The 14,197-nt window shown below is 37.2% G+C and overlaps 1 protein-coding gene across 3 annotated transcripts; it reads left to right on the top strand.

Annotated features, from left to right (window-relative positions):
* The first annotated feature begins 9,200 nt into the window (after window positions 1–9,200).
* On the top strand, window positions 9,201–14,088 carry LOC131395834 (olfactory receptor 4C15-like). Of its 3 annotated transcripts, none has more exons than XM_058527652.1 (2): window positions 9,201–10,151; window positions 14,071–14,088. In XM_058527652.1, exons 1-2 carry the CDS (start codon window positions 9,237–9,239, stop codon window positions 14,086–14,088), a joined length of 933 nt encoding a protein of 310 aa, XP_058383635.1. In that variant the 5' UTR covers window positions 9,201–9,236. The 3 variants fall into 3 exon arrangements, with proteins under 3 accessions (XP_058383635.1, XP_058383633.1, XP_058383634.1); XM_058527650.1 differs by lacking the exon at window positions 14,071–14,088 and adding an exon at window positions 11,278–11,312 and having other exon boundaries at window positions 9,201–10,146; XM_058527651.1 differs by lacking the exon at window positions 14,071–14,088 and having other exon boundaries at window positions 9,201–10,172.
* The last annotated feature ends 109 nt before the right edge of the window (window positions 14,089–14,197 follow it).

Genomic DNA, 14,197 nt, shown 5'->3' with positions numbered 1-14,197 from the left:
TGAAGTTATTCCAAACCCTGTGGCCAGAACCTTGGTTCCAGTAGGGCAGTGTGTCAATCAAATGATTTCCACAAGATGGTGTATTATTTCTTTCATAATATTTTACTAAGCTGATTACTAGAATGGCATATACGTGCTGATTTTGTGTAACACAGGACAAGTTCAAGGATACAGGCTATGAATGGTCCCCTGCTGACTCTTCCTTGAGCCAGATGTGTGGGCTTTTCTCAGCTCTCATTTGTCCTTGGTCTGATTACAGTGCCATCATCTACAGCACTGCTGATGGTGGGGGTGGTGGCAGGCACCCTGTATCCTGTCCATCCCTCCTGCTGACAACCAAGCAGGTCACCTGAACCCTTGCACAGGATGCCATGTGTCAGACAGTTCTTCAGAGGTGGCTGCACTTATCTCCTTCCAGGGTCTTTAGAATTTTTGCTCTGTAGTACTGACTGGCCATTCTGATTAATGCCATGTCTTACCTTCCCGATATGGTGGCACTGTGCTCTCATGTGTTGGTCTTAAACCATGTGTGATGAGGGACATAACTTGCATGTGAAACAACTTTTCTTTGTCTGGGGTCAAGTCTTTTATCCATCCTCCCTGCTGGTGGTGGTGTGTGGAAGGCAAGGCTGTGGTCAGTGTTGAAAGACACCACATTCCAGGAATGCAGTGGTTATGGTCCAAACAGTTCAAGGGAAGACGTGGTTGGAAGATGGGTGGTTCTCTACTTTTGGTATAAATTTCCAGTCAATTTAACATGACCGGGAAATGAATTACTGTTCACATTTTCTCGCAGATTCTGGTCATCAGATTTGTATTTGTGCTCATCATCAAGAAAACATTGTTAAGAGAGTCATTGGAAGCCAGGATTCTTTGGCAGTCCAATAAATGGTGCAGTATCTTTAGTTATGATGTAAAACCCCACTAAATGCACATTATTAAGGAAGTTCAAAGGCATTATTCCAAAATACAAAGGTTTGATATAGAAGAAGAATAGATAGATTCTGGAACTGGACAGGAAGAGAGAAACCTGGACACCAGGAAGAATCTTTCTGTGCTCTGACTGGACAATAAACAAATACATAAGTACCTGCTCTCTACCTGTGATCCTAAATCTCCACCAATAAATCACTATATCTTACACTGACTCATGAATTTTGTAGTATACTCTTTAGTCAATAGTTTGTTACTATTAATTTTTTTAGATCAAATTGTTTATATAGTTGGGTTCTGTAAAAAATATTTGACTGGTTCTGCACACCCTAGGGGAGGCCTTGCTTTTAGATACATCAATTCTGTGATGACTTAATAATACCTACCCCAAATGACAAAGCATATTTTCACGAAAATTGATAAACCAGTTCTAAAATTTATATGGATCTGTGCCTGTGTTTCAATAACCTTGGTGATACACACAATGTGAGAAGAACAGAGATAGGGATTAGATCTACTAGATATCAGAGCCTGTCATAAAGCTCTGGTTTGTAAACATTTTGCTATACCAGTAGTAAAGAATTTTAAAGAACAGAAGAAATGGCCCAGGAATCGAATCATCCATCTTTGGAGACTTAGTATTTATTTTGTAATTCAATAAATGATGGTGGTGAAATTTTAAATTTGTGAGGGAGAACTGATTATTGGATAAATTCTGGAAGGGAAAATTGCTATTTATCTACCCCCATTTTATCCCCCCATTTCACACGTCTTTGTGCCTGTCTCTGTCCCTCTCTCTCTTTTCTGATTTGTAAAGTTTTTCTGAATTCACCTTATTTTTGCACAAATAACATGCTTGTTATATTATCTGCTCCACCCTATATTCACACTATTATTTCAGTGTTATCCCATTCGCTTCCTCTAACAGAAGGAAAAAATAAAGGATTAAGCAAAGCAGGGCATGGGATAAAGTAGAAGATGCTAAGTGTGGTCTGAACTAGGAACCAGGGTTCCAGGATTCATTGCTGGAGTCCTGCTGTTGAGTCATATTTTTAAAATATCATCTCCTCTGGGAGTGTGGTCCATGTCAGATAGTTCTTCTATGTGGGAAAAACCATCTAAAATTTCAATTAACCCAACAACAACCAACAACCCCCCCCCCCAAAGAAAATAACAATTGTCCTTTAATACCACGGGCAATTAAAGTGAAGGTGCTTCCAGGTGTTCCCTTTTCTGATGAGTCACTTCAATTCTACTTCTTTCTGTGAGGAGTGAACAGACATAAAAATAGGTGGGATACAAGAGTGTATAGAGGGACAAACTCCTTGGTATGGACCCTCCCTGAAGGGACCTCGTAATCTAAGTCCAAGTTTTCCCTCAAGAGTCCATCCCAGTGCTACATTCCATCAGAGTCAACAGACCGGTCATTCCTTCTTTTAAAAAAAGTGAAATGAGAAAAATTCCTTTATAACTAGAAATTGTGCTTTTATTTTTAAAGACATGGCATATCAAGATGAGCTACTATAAAGAAAAAAGAATATTTTGGATTAATCTATACATCTTTGCACATTTATATATAAAATCTATAACTATCTAACAAGCACTTATTGCTATTCTACTCCCAAAACATTACATGTCCTTATGGATTGATGCTGTGCCTTCTCCCAGAACTCAGCTCTTGTATTTAGAGAGAGCATAGGCATTTTACCCCAACCCTGCACAGACACTGTATTCCATCCCAGTGTAGACGATGATGTCCTTCTGAATATGAAGGGAAATGAAAGCATCTTCAAATAGAAACCCAGGAGCAGATAAAAAAAGAAAAACAAAAAAAAAAAAAACCTCTAATTGTTTGGGGACATAAAAGTTTTGCAAACATTTGAGCAAGTCAAACCACAGATAACTGTGTCTTGGAAAGTCATACTGATGGGAAATTTCCAAACCCTGAAGGGAACTGAGAGGCAATTCTACAGGTTCATGACATCTCAGAGAAACCTCTTTAAATTCCAGTTGGAAAACAAGGAGGAAACTTTTGCTTCATTAATTCTTTGTCTGGGAAGCTATATTGAAGACAGTGCTTGAGAAGCAGTGGGGAACATTCTTTACCACGTCTGCCAGAGATGCTTTTCCTCTCTCTCTTAGATGCCGAAGTGAGGCTTGGAAACATACTTCACATTTTTCCAGCCACGGAACGGGCTTTTCTCCATAGAGAAGAGGAGATTGCCATGACCAGAATTTTCAAGTAAGTGACACATGGTAAGACTTACAATTTGCATTTTTGCATTTTCGTAGAATGTTTTAAAGTGTGATGTTGTATTTAGAAATATGGGTGTTGTGGTCCAGGCTACCTAGGTTAATGCAATGCATGGGCTTAACTATGAACATCTGAACTAGTTACATAACCTTTCTGGCCTCAGAATCTTCACTTTTAATGGGGATTATAGTATTATCAAGTTCAAAGGATTTGAAAACTCAAATAAAATTATACATGTGGAGTCGATAGGACAGTGCTTGACACATAGTACGTTCTCAATAAATAGCAGCTGTTAGAATGCAAACTTTCGAGGGCCGTTAGGAGGACCTATTACCTCAAGTGTAATGAAATTAGACCCATCTTCAGTTTTTCTTCAAGTTAAATCCAACAAACTAAATATGAGATGCAACAAGTACAGATTTTTGTTTTAGCTCTCCAATAGCGCTTTATTTATTCCTTCCATATGTGTTCTCACGTATCATTCTTCCTCTAATGCTCTCCCATTGTGATGCTTTAGATTAAAAAGTGGAATTTTCTGAGGCTGTATAAAAAATGCTGATGTAGGAGCATGGCAATTCAAGTGCTGTTTACCGTTTGCAGAGTTATTACATATAATATCGCACTTAATATTTCCACAACAAAACCCAAACAAATGGCACAGGGAAGGACGTCAAGGGTAAGAAATAGTTACTTACTCAAGTCACAGAGCAGTCTTCTGATTTTACATATGTCCACTTAATTTTCTCTAAATAAGTCCACTAAATTTTCTTAGGCATTTGATGTCATAAATAACATTAGATTTCTGCATCAGAATTGTTAAGGAATATTTAAATGGCTGAAGCTCTGAACTGCTTTAGTGCTAGTTGTTGTGGCTTTGTCTCTCTCTTAAAATCAACTAAATTGCTAAGACAATAGACAAGAGGAGGTCAGGCATCCATCAGGAGGGACACAGATGGAAACAGAGAAAGTTTTTTTTTTTTTCTTTAAATTCCAGAAATAGCAAGAGTATTAAACTAGAGATATTGAGGGAAATCAGCAGAACAATATTGAGGGAAGACAAAAGGATCTGAAATCTGGAGAAAACATATTTCCCAGATTATCATGGAAAGGAACATGCTTAGCTAGAGAGACAAAGAATAAATCTGTTATTGCTGAAGTAAATAATAATCTCAGATCAAAAATACAGTGGATTAGGGGGCCAGCCCCGTGGCGCAAGCGGTTAAGTGCATACGCTCCGCTGCAGCGGCCCGGGGTTCGCCAGTTCGGATCCCGGGCGCACAAATGCACCACTTGTCAAGCCATGCTGTGGTGGCGTCCCATATAAAGTAGAGGAAGATGGGCATGGATGTTAGCCCAGGGCCAGTCTTCCTCAGTGGAAAAAAAAAAAAGAGGAGGATTGACAGATGTTAGCTCAGGGCCGATCTTCCTCACGAAAAAAAAAAGAAAAAAAATACAGTGGATTTAAAGAACTTAACAGAAAGGGTAATTAAGAATGGGGTTTTAATCTATTCTTTTAATTTGTAATAACTATTTATTTAGAAAAATATATGCAAATGTGACATACATCCACAAACAGGTACATATAAATGCATCTAAAATTTAGTGCTTGATATGTAATTAAAAAACACTACTCATAATGACAACCTTACTACTAATTCCTTATATAGTTTTAAATGTTATATATATACTTCAAAGTGAAACAGGAATTTCAATTATTTTCAGAACGATTGATGCCACAATTAGTATGCTGCCGAAATGAACGGGAAGGAAATAGTGGGTACTGGGGATAGTGAGGAGGCAAAATTCCCAAGGTCACAGCCCCACGGGATGGCCCAGAGCCCACAGGTCACGGCCATGAAGGGCTTTGAGCAATCTCTGCTGCAGCTCCAGCATATTAAAGAGCATGGCTGTCAAGAAAGGAAAGACCACGGAATCTTCTAGGAGAAATATGAACAGAATAAACTACTTCCTATAGGAGTAAATGAAGTTAAAATTGATCAAAGTGAGGACAGAGGATGGGGATGGCTGGGCCCATGAGACAACCATTTATGGAAGGTTTACAATAGTTTAAAATTTTTAGCATAAGATTTTATGTTATGTTAGCATGTTAGTTCCACCTATGCAAATTTATTATACTGGATAGGTGATAAAATTATCCACAAACCCCGTCTCCTTTTTCTGAACTGTTTAGATGATGGAAAATGTGGTCTTGTGGGTTTTAACTTGATTTTTAATTTTAAATATTCTTATAATTATATCAAGATACATATTGAAAATAAAAAGTCTATACTATTTTCATACGTTTCCTTCTAGGTTTTAAAGTTATATTAAAACGTCTGTGCACATGTGCATAGCTATTGTAATTTTTCTTGTTTTTCTCATTTAACATATTGTAAAAATGCTTTACCATGTATGTCCTCATACTATTAATTAGTGTTTTATTCTCAGAATCATGTGCTATTAATCTATAGCAGTCTGATTTATATAAACACCTTCCTAATATTGAATATTTTAGATATTTCTAAATTTTTACTATTATAAATGACACATCATGTTCCATTATAAAACTTACACCTCATCTCACTTTTAGAATAATTTTTAGGATTGGGGTTACTAGGATAGGGAGTACAAGCATGTTTATTATTCTGGAAATATCTGCTAAAACATTTCCCAAAGGATAGAATTCATGAAGCAGTTTCATTGCAATTTTAGAATTGATATAACTTAAAAAATGTGATTTTAAAAGTACATATTTTATTTTTATGATAGATTCAATTTTCCAGCTCACCTTGTGTGTGTAGACACTGCTTAAAAATAATGCTGGCATCAATATTTCACATCTTCCTTTTGATTTGTACCTTGCAAAGCACATTCGTAATAATTGTCTTATTCGACTCTTGTGGGACAGGCAGCTTGAATAAGTGTTACTGTATCTATTTTATGAGAGAGGATGCTGAGGCTTAGTGGTTTCTTCAATGACACATGACTATTAGGCGGTGAAGGTGTGATTGTTAACTTTTTGATAGCAGAAACTGAATAGTTATTATATTATTTTTATTTGTTTTTACTTTGGAGTAATTTAAGATTAACAGGACATTTGCCAAGATAGTGTAGAGAGTTCCTGTACTCACCTCACTTATTTTCCCCGAATATTGTCATTTGGCATTACCATGGGCACAGTTGTCAAAACGATGAAATGAGCACTGATATATTATTCTTAGTGAAACATCAGATTTTATTCATATTTCACTAATATCTTCACTACTGTTTCTTTTTTGTTCTAGGATTCAATCAAGGACAACACGTTACATTTAGGGCAATTATTTTTTAAATGACTTAAAATCATAAACCTTGTGTGTACAAACCACGAGGACATTGTACTCTCCATTGGCAAAGTTTTAACACTAATTTTGGAAATTCCTTTTATCTGAAAAAGACGAGATTTATTTGTTTATATCTAATCAACAGTTTAATTCTCAAGTGGTGTTACTCTTAGAATTCCCAGATAATGAAAGTGGAAAGCCTAAGAATTAACTGTTATATTAATATAGAGGCTTGGTCTTCCTCTCCACCACCAGCCAATTTTTTTTTTTTTTTCCCCGTACAGTGAAGCTACCTGAAAAAGACGTGGACGCATGTGGGTCTGAGGGCCACAATAATTTATTCAGGGACTATTAAGCACATTTAAAAACATTGTTTAAATGTGTGGCACATTTAAGCAATACCATGTCTGCAGTATGAGCAACAAAATATCATATGTAAATAAATAAAAAGATGAGTAACAACACTTGTCAGCCTTGGTCATGGTAAAGCAGGAATTAGGAGTAAATATGCTGTCATTTCTGCTCTGTGTCAATGGCTCTGGGGGCTTCTCACCATTCACTGTGATTTTCTCCTTTGCTTCTAACCGCATACATGTTTTTATGTTATAGCCTTATCTGATTCTCACAAGAACCCTATCAATAGACATTCTTATTAAACTCATTTACAAAAGTTAAACTTGAGCTTTGAGAATTTTAAGTAACTTGTTCCGTGACATAATACAACTAAGTAGAAGAGTCTGGATTTGAATCTAGGTCTGTGTGAATCTGGAGCTGATGTTCCCGCTCACTTCATTTTGTTGTCTCTCTTGCTTTGGCCACAGGAAAAGCTGATCACTGCTGGATCATAAATTGATGGCGTTTACTTTTTCATAAATGGTTGTTGACTAGCTCAGTGACCTTATAGAGTTAGTTTTTTACTCTTGTTTTCTTGATGCCAGCTTGTAGCTCAATATGGAGTTTACAGTGCAGTTTATAGATCATTTAAGAATGCGTAGAACCCTGGGAAAATAATGGAAATGGTTATTTTATAGTGAAAAAAGGCAGATATTAACATACACAACGATATATTTTTTAGGTTTATTAGTATTGTTTTTGTTAACTAAGTGGTATTCATAAAAATCAGCTTATTTTTAATTATCAGAATAAGCCCCATTATTCTTTTATTCACCTATTTAATAAATATAGTATATGTTTATGTATACATACATATGCTATTTGACTGATAAATTTCTATGTACAGTTGAGGACAGAATCATTCTTTGAAGCTGTCTACCTATGTAAAATGAAGTCAAATGTTGGAATAATTATCTGGATGACTTATGGAAAAGCTTTCTGTGAGTAAGGTGGCTGGCTTTTTAAGTGATAGAGTAGTAACTACAAATGATAAGGGCATTTTATCAGAAGAAACATTTTCACGTTTTCCACTTTGACCCTTATCTTAATCCTGTGAGATGAGCAGGTAGGCTATATACAAACACCCCTACTTTACAGCAAAGTCATAAATTTGAAACATATATACTTTGGAGAATTGTACTTGATCAGATTGAGCCACATTATATAAACGATTAGCAAGTAATTAATAAAACCTCAAGACTGGCTATATTTGACATGTTTCTATTCCTTACCTGTGTGGTTGTTGAGAATTTGTAAGTAATTGGACCGTTACCTTCTGATTCTACATCATTTGCTCTGTATCCTTTATCAACGGCCTCTTTCAAACATCAACAAAGGAATCAGAAGGCTTTAACCTCTACAGGTGGATGGAGACAGTAGAAAAGCCGTCTCTACTCTGAAGTTCTTGCTAGAAAAGAAAAATTTTTACTTCTTTCCTTGTTGTTCCAGTGGGAAGGACTTGGGTGTGGGAACCAGAGTTTCTGTGTTATTCCAGATCCAGCACCTGTTCTTTGTTATTATCTCTTTCAACACGATAATAGGGATAATAAGACCTACCATGGACTGTTTCCTACACAGTAGGCCTTGAACAATTGCTTTCCTTGCATTATTTAACTTAGTCACCATGACAACACTCTGAAGTAGATATTATTTTTATAAACTCATGTTCTTATTTTGAAATGATGAATGAAGAAAACCAAACACAGTATATACATATTATGTGTTAATTATAGAGCAGGACACTTTTCCATAGATCCTTCTATTTCATAAAGAATGAATTAATTCATCTTAAAGACCCAATTCAATTCAGACTTTCAAAGAAATATTTGGGGGAGTAGCCATGATTTTCAGGTGGCTCTTAAACTGGATATTATTTCTTCTTCTATTTGTAGATAAGAGAAAATGCAAATGGCAGGCGTGACTAATAAACTGCAGTCCTCCTTTCCTCAGAACTTGGATGTGGCTTCAGAATCTTCTCAACAGTTCACTCCAGGAAACCACTACTAATTGATCAGAACTAGCAGTTGAGAAAAAAAAAAAATTCTCATCCCTACCACATGCGGATACCTCCCTTCCTCCATATTGAAACTGTCTGCTACAAAGTATTAATAATTTATCCCCACCTCAATTGAGCCTGACCTCCCACTACCACCTTCAACACATTTCTAATTTTGTTTTGTCAGTGATGATAGAAATATACAAGGTGGTTTTTCATATGGATGCACTAACTTGTTGATGACTATGATAATGTCATAAACTGGTCTGAGATGAATTCTTCTCTCACGTAATTCTAGATTCCACATGCTCACTGTGGTAGCTTTTCCTTGAAAATCATGCAAAACCAAAGCTCTGTAACTGAGTTCATCCTCCTGGGGCTTTCCCAGAATCTAAATGTTCAGAAAGTAGTATTCGTTGTCTTTTTGTTGGGCTACATTGCAACTGTTGGGGGCAATGTGCTAATTGTGGTGACCATCAGCAGCAGCCAAACGCTCCTGGGCTCCCCTATGTACTTCTTCTTGGCGTTTTTGTCCATTCTGGATGCATGCTATTCCTCTGTTATTGCCCCAAAGATGATCGTGGACTCTCTCTATGAGAGGAAAACCATCTCCTTTGAAGGCTGCATGACCCAGCTCTTTGCTGAACATTTCTTTGCTGGAGTGGAGGTGATTGTCCTCACTGTCATGGCTTATGACCGTTATGTGGCCATCTGCAAACCCTTACACTACTTTTCCATCATGACCTGGAGGCTCTGTGGCATTCTGATGGGCGTAGCCTGGACAGGGGGCTTCCTGCATTCCACGATACAAATTCTCTTTACCTTCCACCTGCCCTTCTGTGGCCCCAATGCCATCGATCATTTCTTTTGTGACTTGTACCCGTTACTGGAGCTTGCCTGCACTGACACTCATGTCTTTGGCTTTTTGGTGGTTGCCAACAGTGGGTTTATCTGCATCACCATCTTCTCCTTGTTGCTTGTCTCCTATAGTGTCATCCTGTTCTCTCTGAGAACCCGTAGTGCTGAAGGGCAGAGGAAAGCCCTCTCCACCTGTGGATCTCACATTGCTGTTGTGGTTTTGTTCTTTGTCCCATGCATATATGTGTATGTACGACCTCCATCTGCTTTCTTCTTTGACAAAATAGTGGCAATATTTTACACCATCCTAACTCCCCTGCTCAATCCTTTGATTTACACTTTCAAGAATAAGGAAGTGAAAAATGCCATGAAGGAAGTGTGGAACAGAATCGTGGTGACTTCTAATGAAAAATAAAACATTTAACTTGAAAAACTTTTAAAGTTAAGAGGAGAAAGTCAAATTTTCTTATATAAAAACTTTGTGTGGATGGGTATTTTTGACGAGAGGTAATGAAATGCAATAAAGAAAGCATTAACATGGGAGTCAAGAAATAATGGTTTCACCCATAGATCACTTATCATCTCTGATTTGGCTACTCAACATCCTCATATGTAAATTAACAAGAGTTGGATTTTATGCTTACTTAGAATCCAATAATCAAAAAAAGAATGAAAAGAGAAATAACCTTTTAGGCTGATTGCCATTCACTCCATGCTTTGAAAAACCTTTGTGAAGGGAAGGCAAAAATATCTTTAGATTAGGAACAGAAACTTAAACTATTTCAAGTGAAAAGAAGTTTATACTTAGGACACTGATCTCAGTGACTGATGAAAAAAACAATCAGGACTCAAGAAGGGCAGAGACCAGAGGATTCTGATTCTAAACTGTACCTGTATCACATGACTCCATCATTTAACATGATCCATGGCCGTCTGCTACAGAATTTGAGTCACTTGGTGAATTTCTTGGAAGATAAAACCTGATTGGCCCAGTTTTCTGTATGGTCGAGTTCCTTTTGGAACTCATACCAATACCATACTCATACCGCCTATCAATCAGCTATGGGAGAAGCAGTGTGACCAGATTCCATAAGGGAATCAGCGATGAGTATCTCTTATGTGAGTATAATCAAAGGGAACTATTGAGAGGACCTGTTACAGGCAAAACCAGTAGTAAAGCTGCAGATGTAGTAAGCTGATTTTTCTCCCCTACAGGGCCAATAGAAGCCAGAGACATCTGAGAGTAAAAAATAAGTTTCAAGAGAGGATTATATTTTAATTTACTTGATAATTTGAATTTTCTTGCCTTTACCTACTACCCAAGTCAAAATAATTCTATTTGAATAATAATTGATGAAGAGATCATTCCAATTTAGACACATCTTGCATGTCATTTTCATAATTAAGGTTTGTTTTTCTTACGTTGCCAAGTGCCTTCTGAAATAAATGATTTACAGTAAAATATTTCAACTTAAGATAAAATATTTCAGTTTCCCCAAGAACATCAACACTAATAAAATACTTATTCATTGAGTATTCTGGACAAAAATTCTAAATAATCATTTTTTTCTTTACTTAATCTTCCATTTCAGGCCCAAAGAAGAAGAGTATATGATATTAATTTTCCGCCAGAGTTTCTGAATTATTCACTGGAAACCTTAGCTTAGTAAGATACAACTTTAAATGAGCAGAGTTTAAATTAGGGCCCTAATTCATCCTAAGACTACATGTGAGACAGATGTAGATCAAACTTAAAATAGTACAAACCTCAGTTGTCATCTATTCCCATTTCCACAGTTTCCATGACTGAATGACCACAGTCAGCTGCATTCTGTGAAACCCTAGCATTGATTTGACAGAAGCTGGAGTCCAGTTAGGTAATTCAGTCCTTCCATCTACAATGGATTTTAGTGAGCACTCAGGGTCAGTTCACTCGGAGCTGGAAGGAACTCCAAGAGATCATTGACTCAGCTTCTAGCCTTCGGCCAGTTTAACGGTCTCCTTTGAAACTCTCCTCTGCAAAATGTTTCCACCACAACTAAGAAGCTGAATCATTCCCTCAAAGGTAGTGAGTTAATTTTGGGCTTTTTCACTGGAAGTTTAATGCAGGGACCAATTCATTGGCTGTTCTTGTTTTCCAGGCCAAGAAATCTTATGACATCGCTGTTTATCTTATTAAAATAAAAGATTTAGACTTATACTTAAGAGATTTGGATTCTAGGCTCATTTCTGTTACTAATGAGCTGTATGACCTTAGGTGATTCATTTCACTTCTTTGGTCTTCAATTCCTCATATTTAAGGAGGGTTAACAAAAGTACAAATATTTCCTCTACACTTTCCCTGAGCCAGGGATTCTTTCCTTTCATATGTTACATATTTTAGTATTTCTAGAAACTTTCTAAAGGTAGGTCTTTACATTCCTGTTTAATTGATGGGGAACTTGAAGCTCAAGGACTTTAAATAACATACCAACACTTCCTTCGGGCTTTTTCTAGTCCATTTTTTTAAAAAAGGCCAGATGTTGGTGTGTGATTTTCTCTGAGCCATTTGGGATTGCTGGTTGCCACTACACACTTCAGCAAAAGTGCAAAGTGTGTTACAATCTATTCATGGCATTCTCCCCCCTCAATTCTGTCTCCCACCTTTCTCCCTCCATTCCTACCCTGGACCTCTCACTTCATCCTCATGTAAGGCACCTAGCATGCTGTGTCATACCTTGTAGGCAATTCTAAGGCCAGAGGGCTGGGTACTAGTGTGGTTTTCCAGGTAACAAAGTAATTTTGTAATGTACTCTATCCATTTTTAGTAGGTTGCAACCATTTCGAAGCAAAGGTCTAACTCTCTTCCCTGTAAGTGGAAAGGCATATGTCTTTAAAAATAAAAAGAAATCACATAAAACGAGTATTTAAGAATTCTTTTCTTTTCTTTCTTTCCTGTCTTCCTCTCTACACTGATTTATAGACATAGAAAGGATTAGAAATGGGAGAATTTAACATTAATAATGTTAAAATAAATAAATGATATTACTTGTTGTCTTTTATAAAGAGAAAATCGGGATTTAAAGAAGTCGAGAAACTTGCTTAAAATCACATAGCAGATAAATGATGAGGCCAGGATTCAAGTTTACCTTAGATATTTCATTTGTCTGAGCCTAAAATTGGCTTCAAAGACTTTCATGCTTTTAGAAGAGATGGACTTAAGCAAATCCTGTGGAAAATGGAACAAAAAGTTTCCTCATTTCAAGTCATAGTGAGTTGAAATTTAACTAATTGATCCCAAAGTTTGCTTTTGCCCTTAGACTGTCTGAGCTAGGTAGCTCATTGGACATCCTTTGGGACTGGGTTGGGAGTAATGGTTTCCTTGGCGCTCCTGAGGCTAACAGCCTGCCTTAGGCATTTGCAAACTTTTGTGGGAATTACCATAAATATCCAATGCAGTAAAAAGAAAACACTTAACTCACATTTTTCCAAAAGAAAAACTGTGGGAAGAGAACTGGCTTCAGAGGCATTTCTTTCTCAGAGTACAGGAATAGTTTGCTCCCAAAACTTTCCAAGACCCAAAGTAAGAAACTTCCCTTATCTTTCCAGACACTCTCCCCCGCACCAGTATAGACTTTGTTTTGTCTAACTTAGTGCTTCTGGGGAGGAACCATGTGAAGTATGGTCACATGCAGAGTCTCCTTTCTCCATTAACTCTCTATACCACATAACCTCTTATGAGAGAAAGCATTGATAAATCTCCATGTAATATAGGATGCATGTTTTATTCAGGCTTCATATGATTCACCTCCTAAATAAAGTAAAGTTGAAGCTATGAAAAATATACTTTATTGGAAGTCATCCATTTGCTCATAAGAAAAGAGGTAAGGTTTTCAGTCTGTCTGAAATATTTTCTTTATGTTGCTTCCTCTAGACTGATCTGATGGAATCTATGCTCTGTGTGTCTTCTGACAAATGATGGAGCTGCTGGAGAGTATTTCCACCAGTGAAAGTTTATGGTGGTCCATGGTTCCTGAGCTTCCCTGGCCTCAGCACAAAGCTATACGACTTCTTAAAAGCGTCTCTGTTTGCAAAGTGTGCATTGAACTGCACCATGGCGTTGAGGCCAGCTTGGCAGAAATTTTTTTCGTGGGGGCCCCCTGATTTGAAGTGTTTTAGGTGAGTGGTGACGGTTGTGGGACAGAGTGTAAGATATGGCTGCACTTTCTACACACTTGGGTATTCAAGGTCCTTGGCAACCTTTGCTCATGATCCACAACTGCATCTCCTCTCTGATTTTGGGGCAAGCGATAGTGCAGTTGTCAGGGAGAAAGAAGCTGAATTCTCTATGACAGCTTCAGTCAAATTACCCTTTCTAATATATACAATTTTTTTAGAATTAATTCTTCTTCTCTCTCTTCTCTATATCTTTCTGCATCTTATCCCCCGACTCTTCTTTCT

This window comes from Diceros bicornis, chromosome 31, assembly GCF_020826845.1.
Source record: "Diceros bicornis minor isolate mBicDic1 chromosome 31, mDicBic1.mat.cur, whole genome shotgun sequence".
NCBI classification, from domain to species: domain Eukaryota; kingdom Metazoa; phylum Chordata; class Mammalia; order Perissodactyla; family Rhinocerotidae; genus Diceros; species Diceros bicornis.
This window is presented reverse-complemented; position numbering and strand designations above follow the sequence as displayed.

What these genes read in the sequence shown, in the direction of transcription:
- LOC131395834 (XM_058527650.1), top strand. Translation starts at nt 9,237, where the DNA reads ATGCAAAACCAAAGCTCTGTAACTGAGTTCATCCTCCTGGGGCTTTCC. An exon ending in GAAGGAAGTGTGGAACAGAA is followed by an intron (nt 10,147 to 11,277) that starts TCGTGGTGACTT and finishes CACTAATAAAAT; the next exon opens with ACTTATTCATTGAGTATTCT.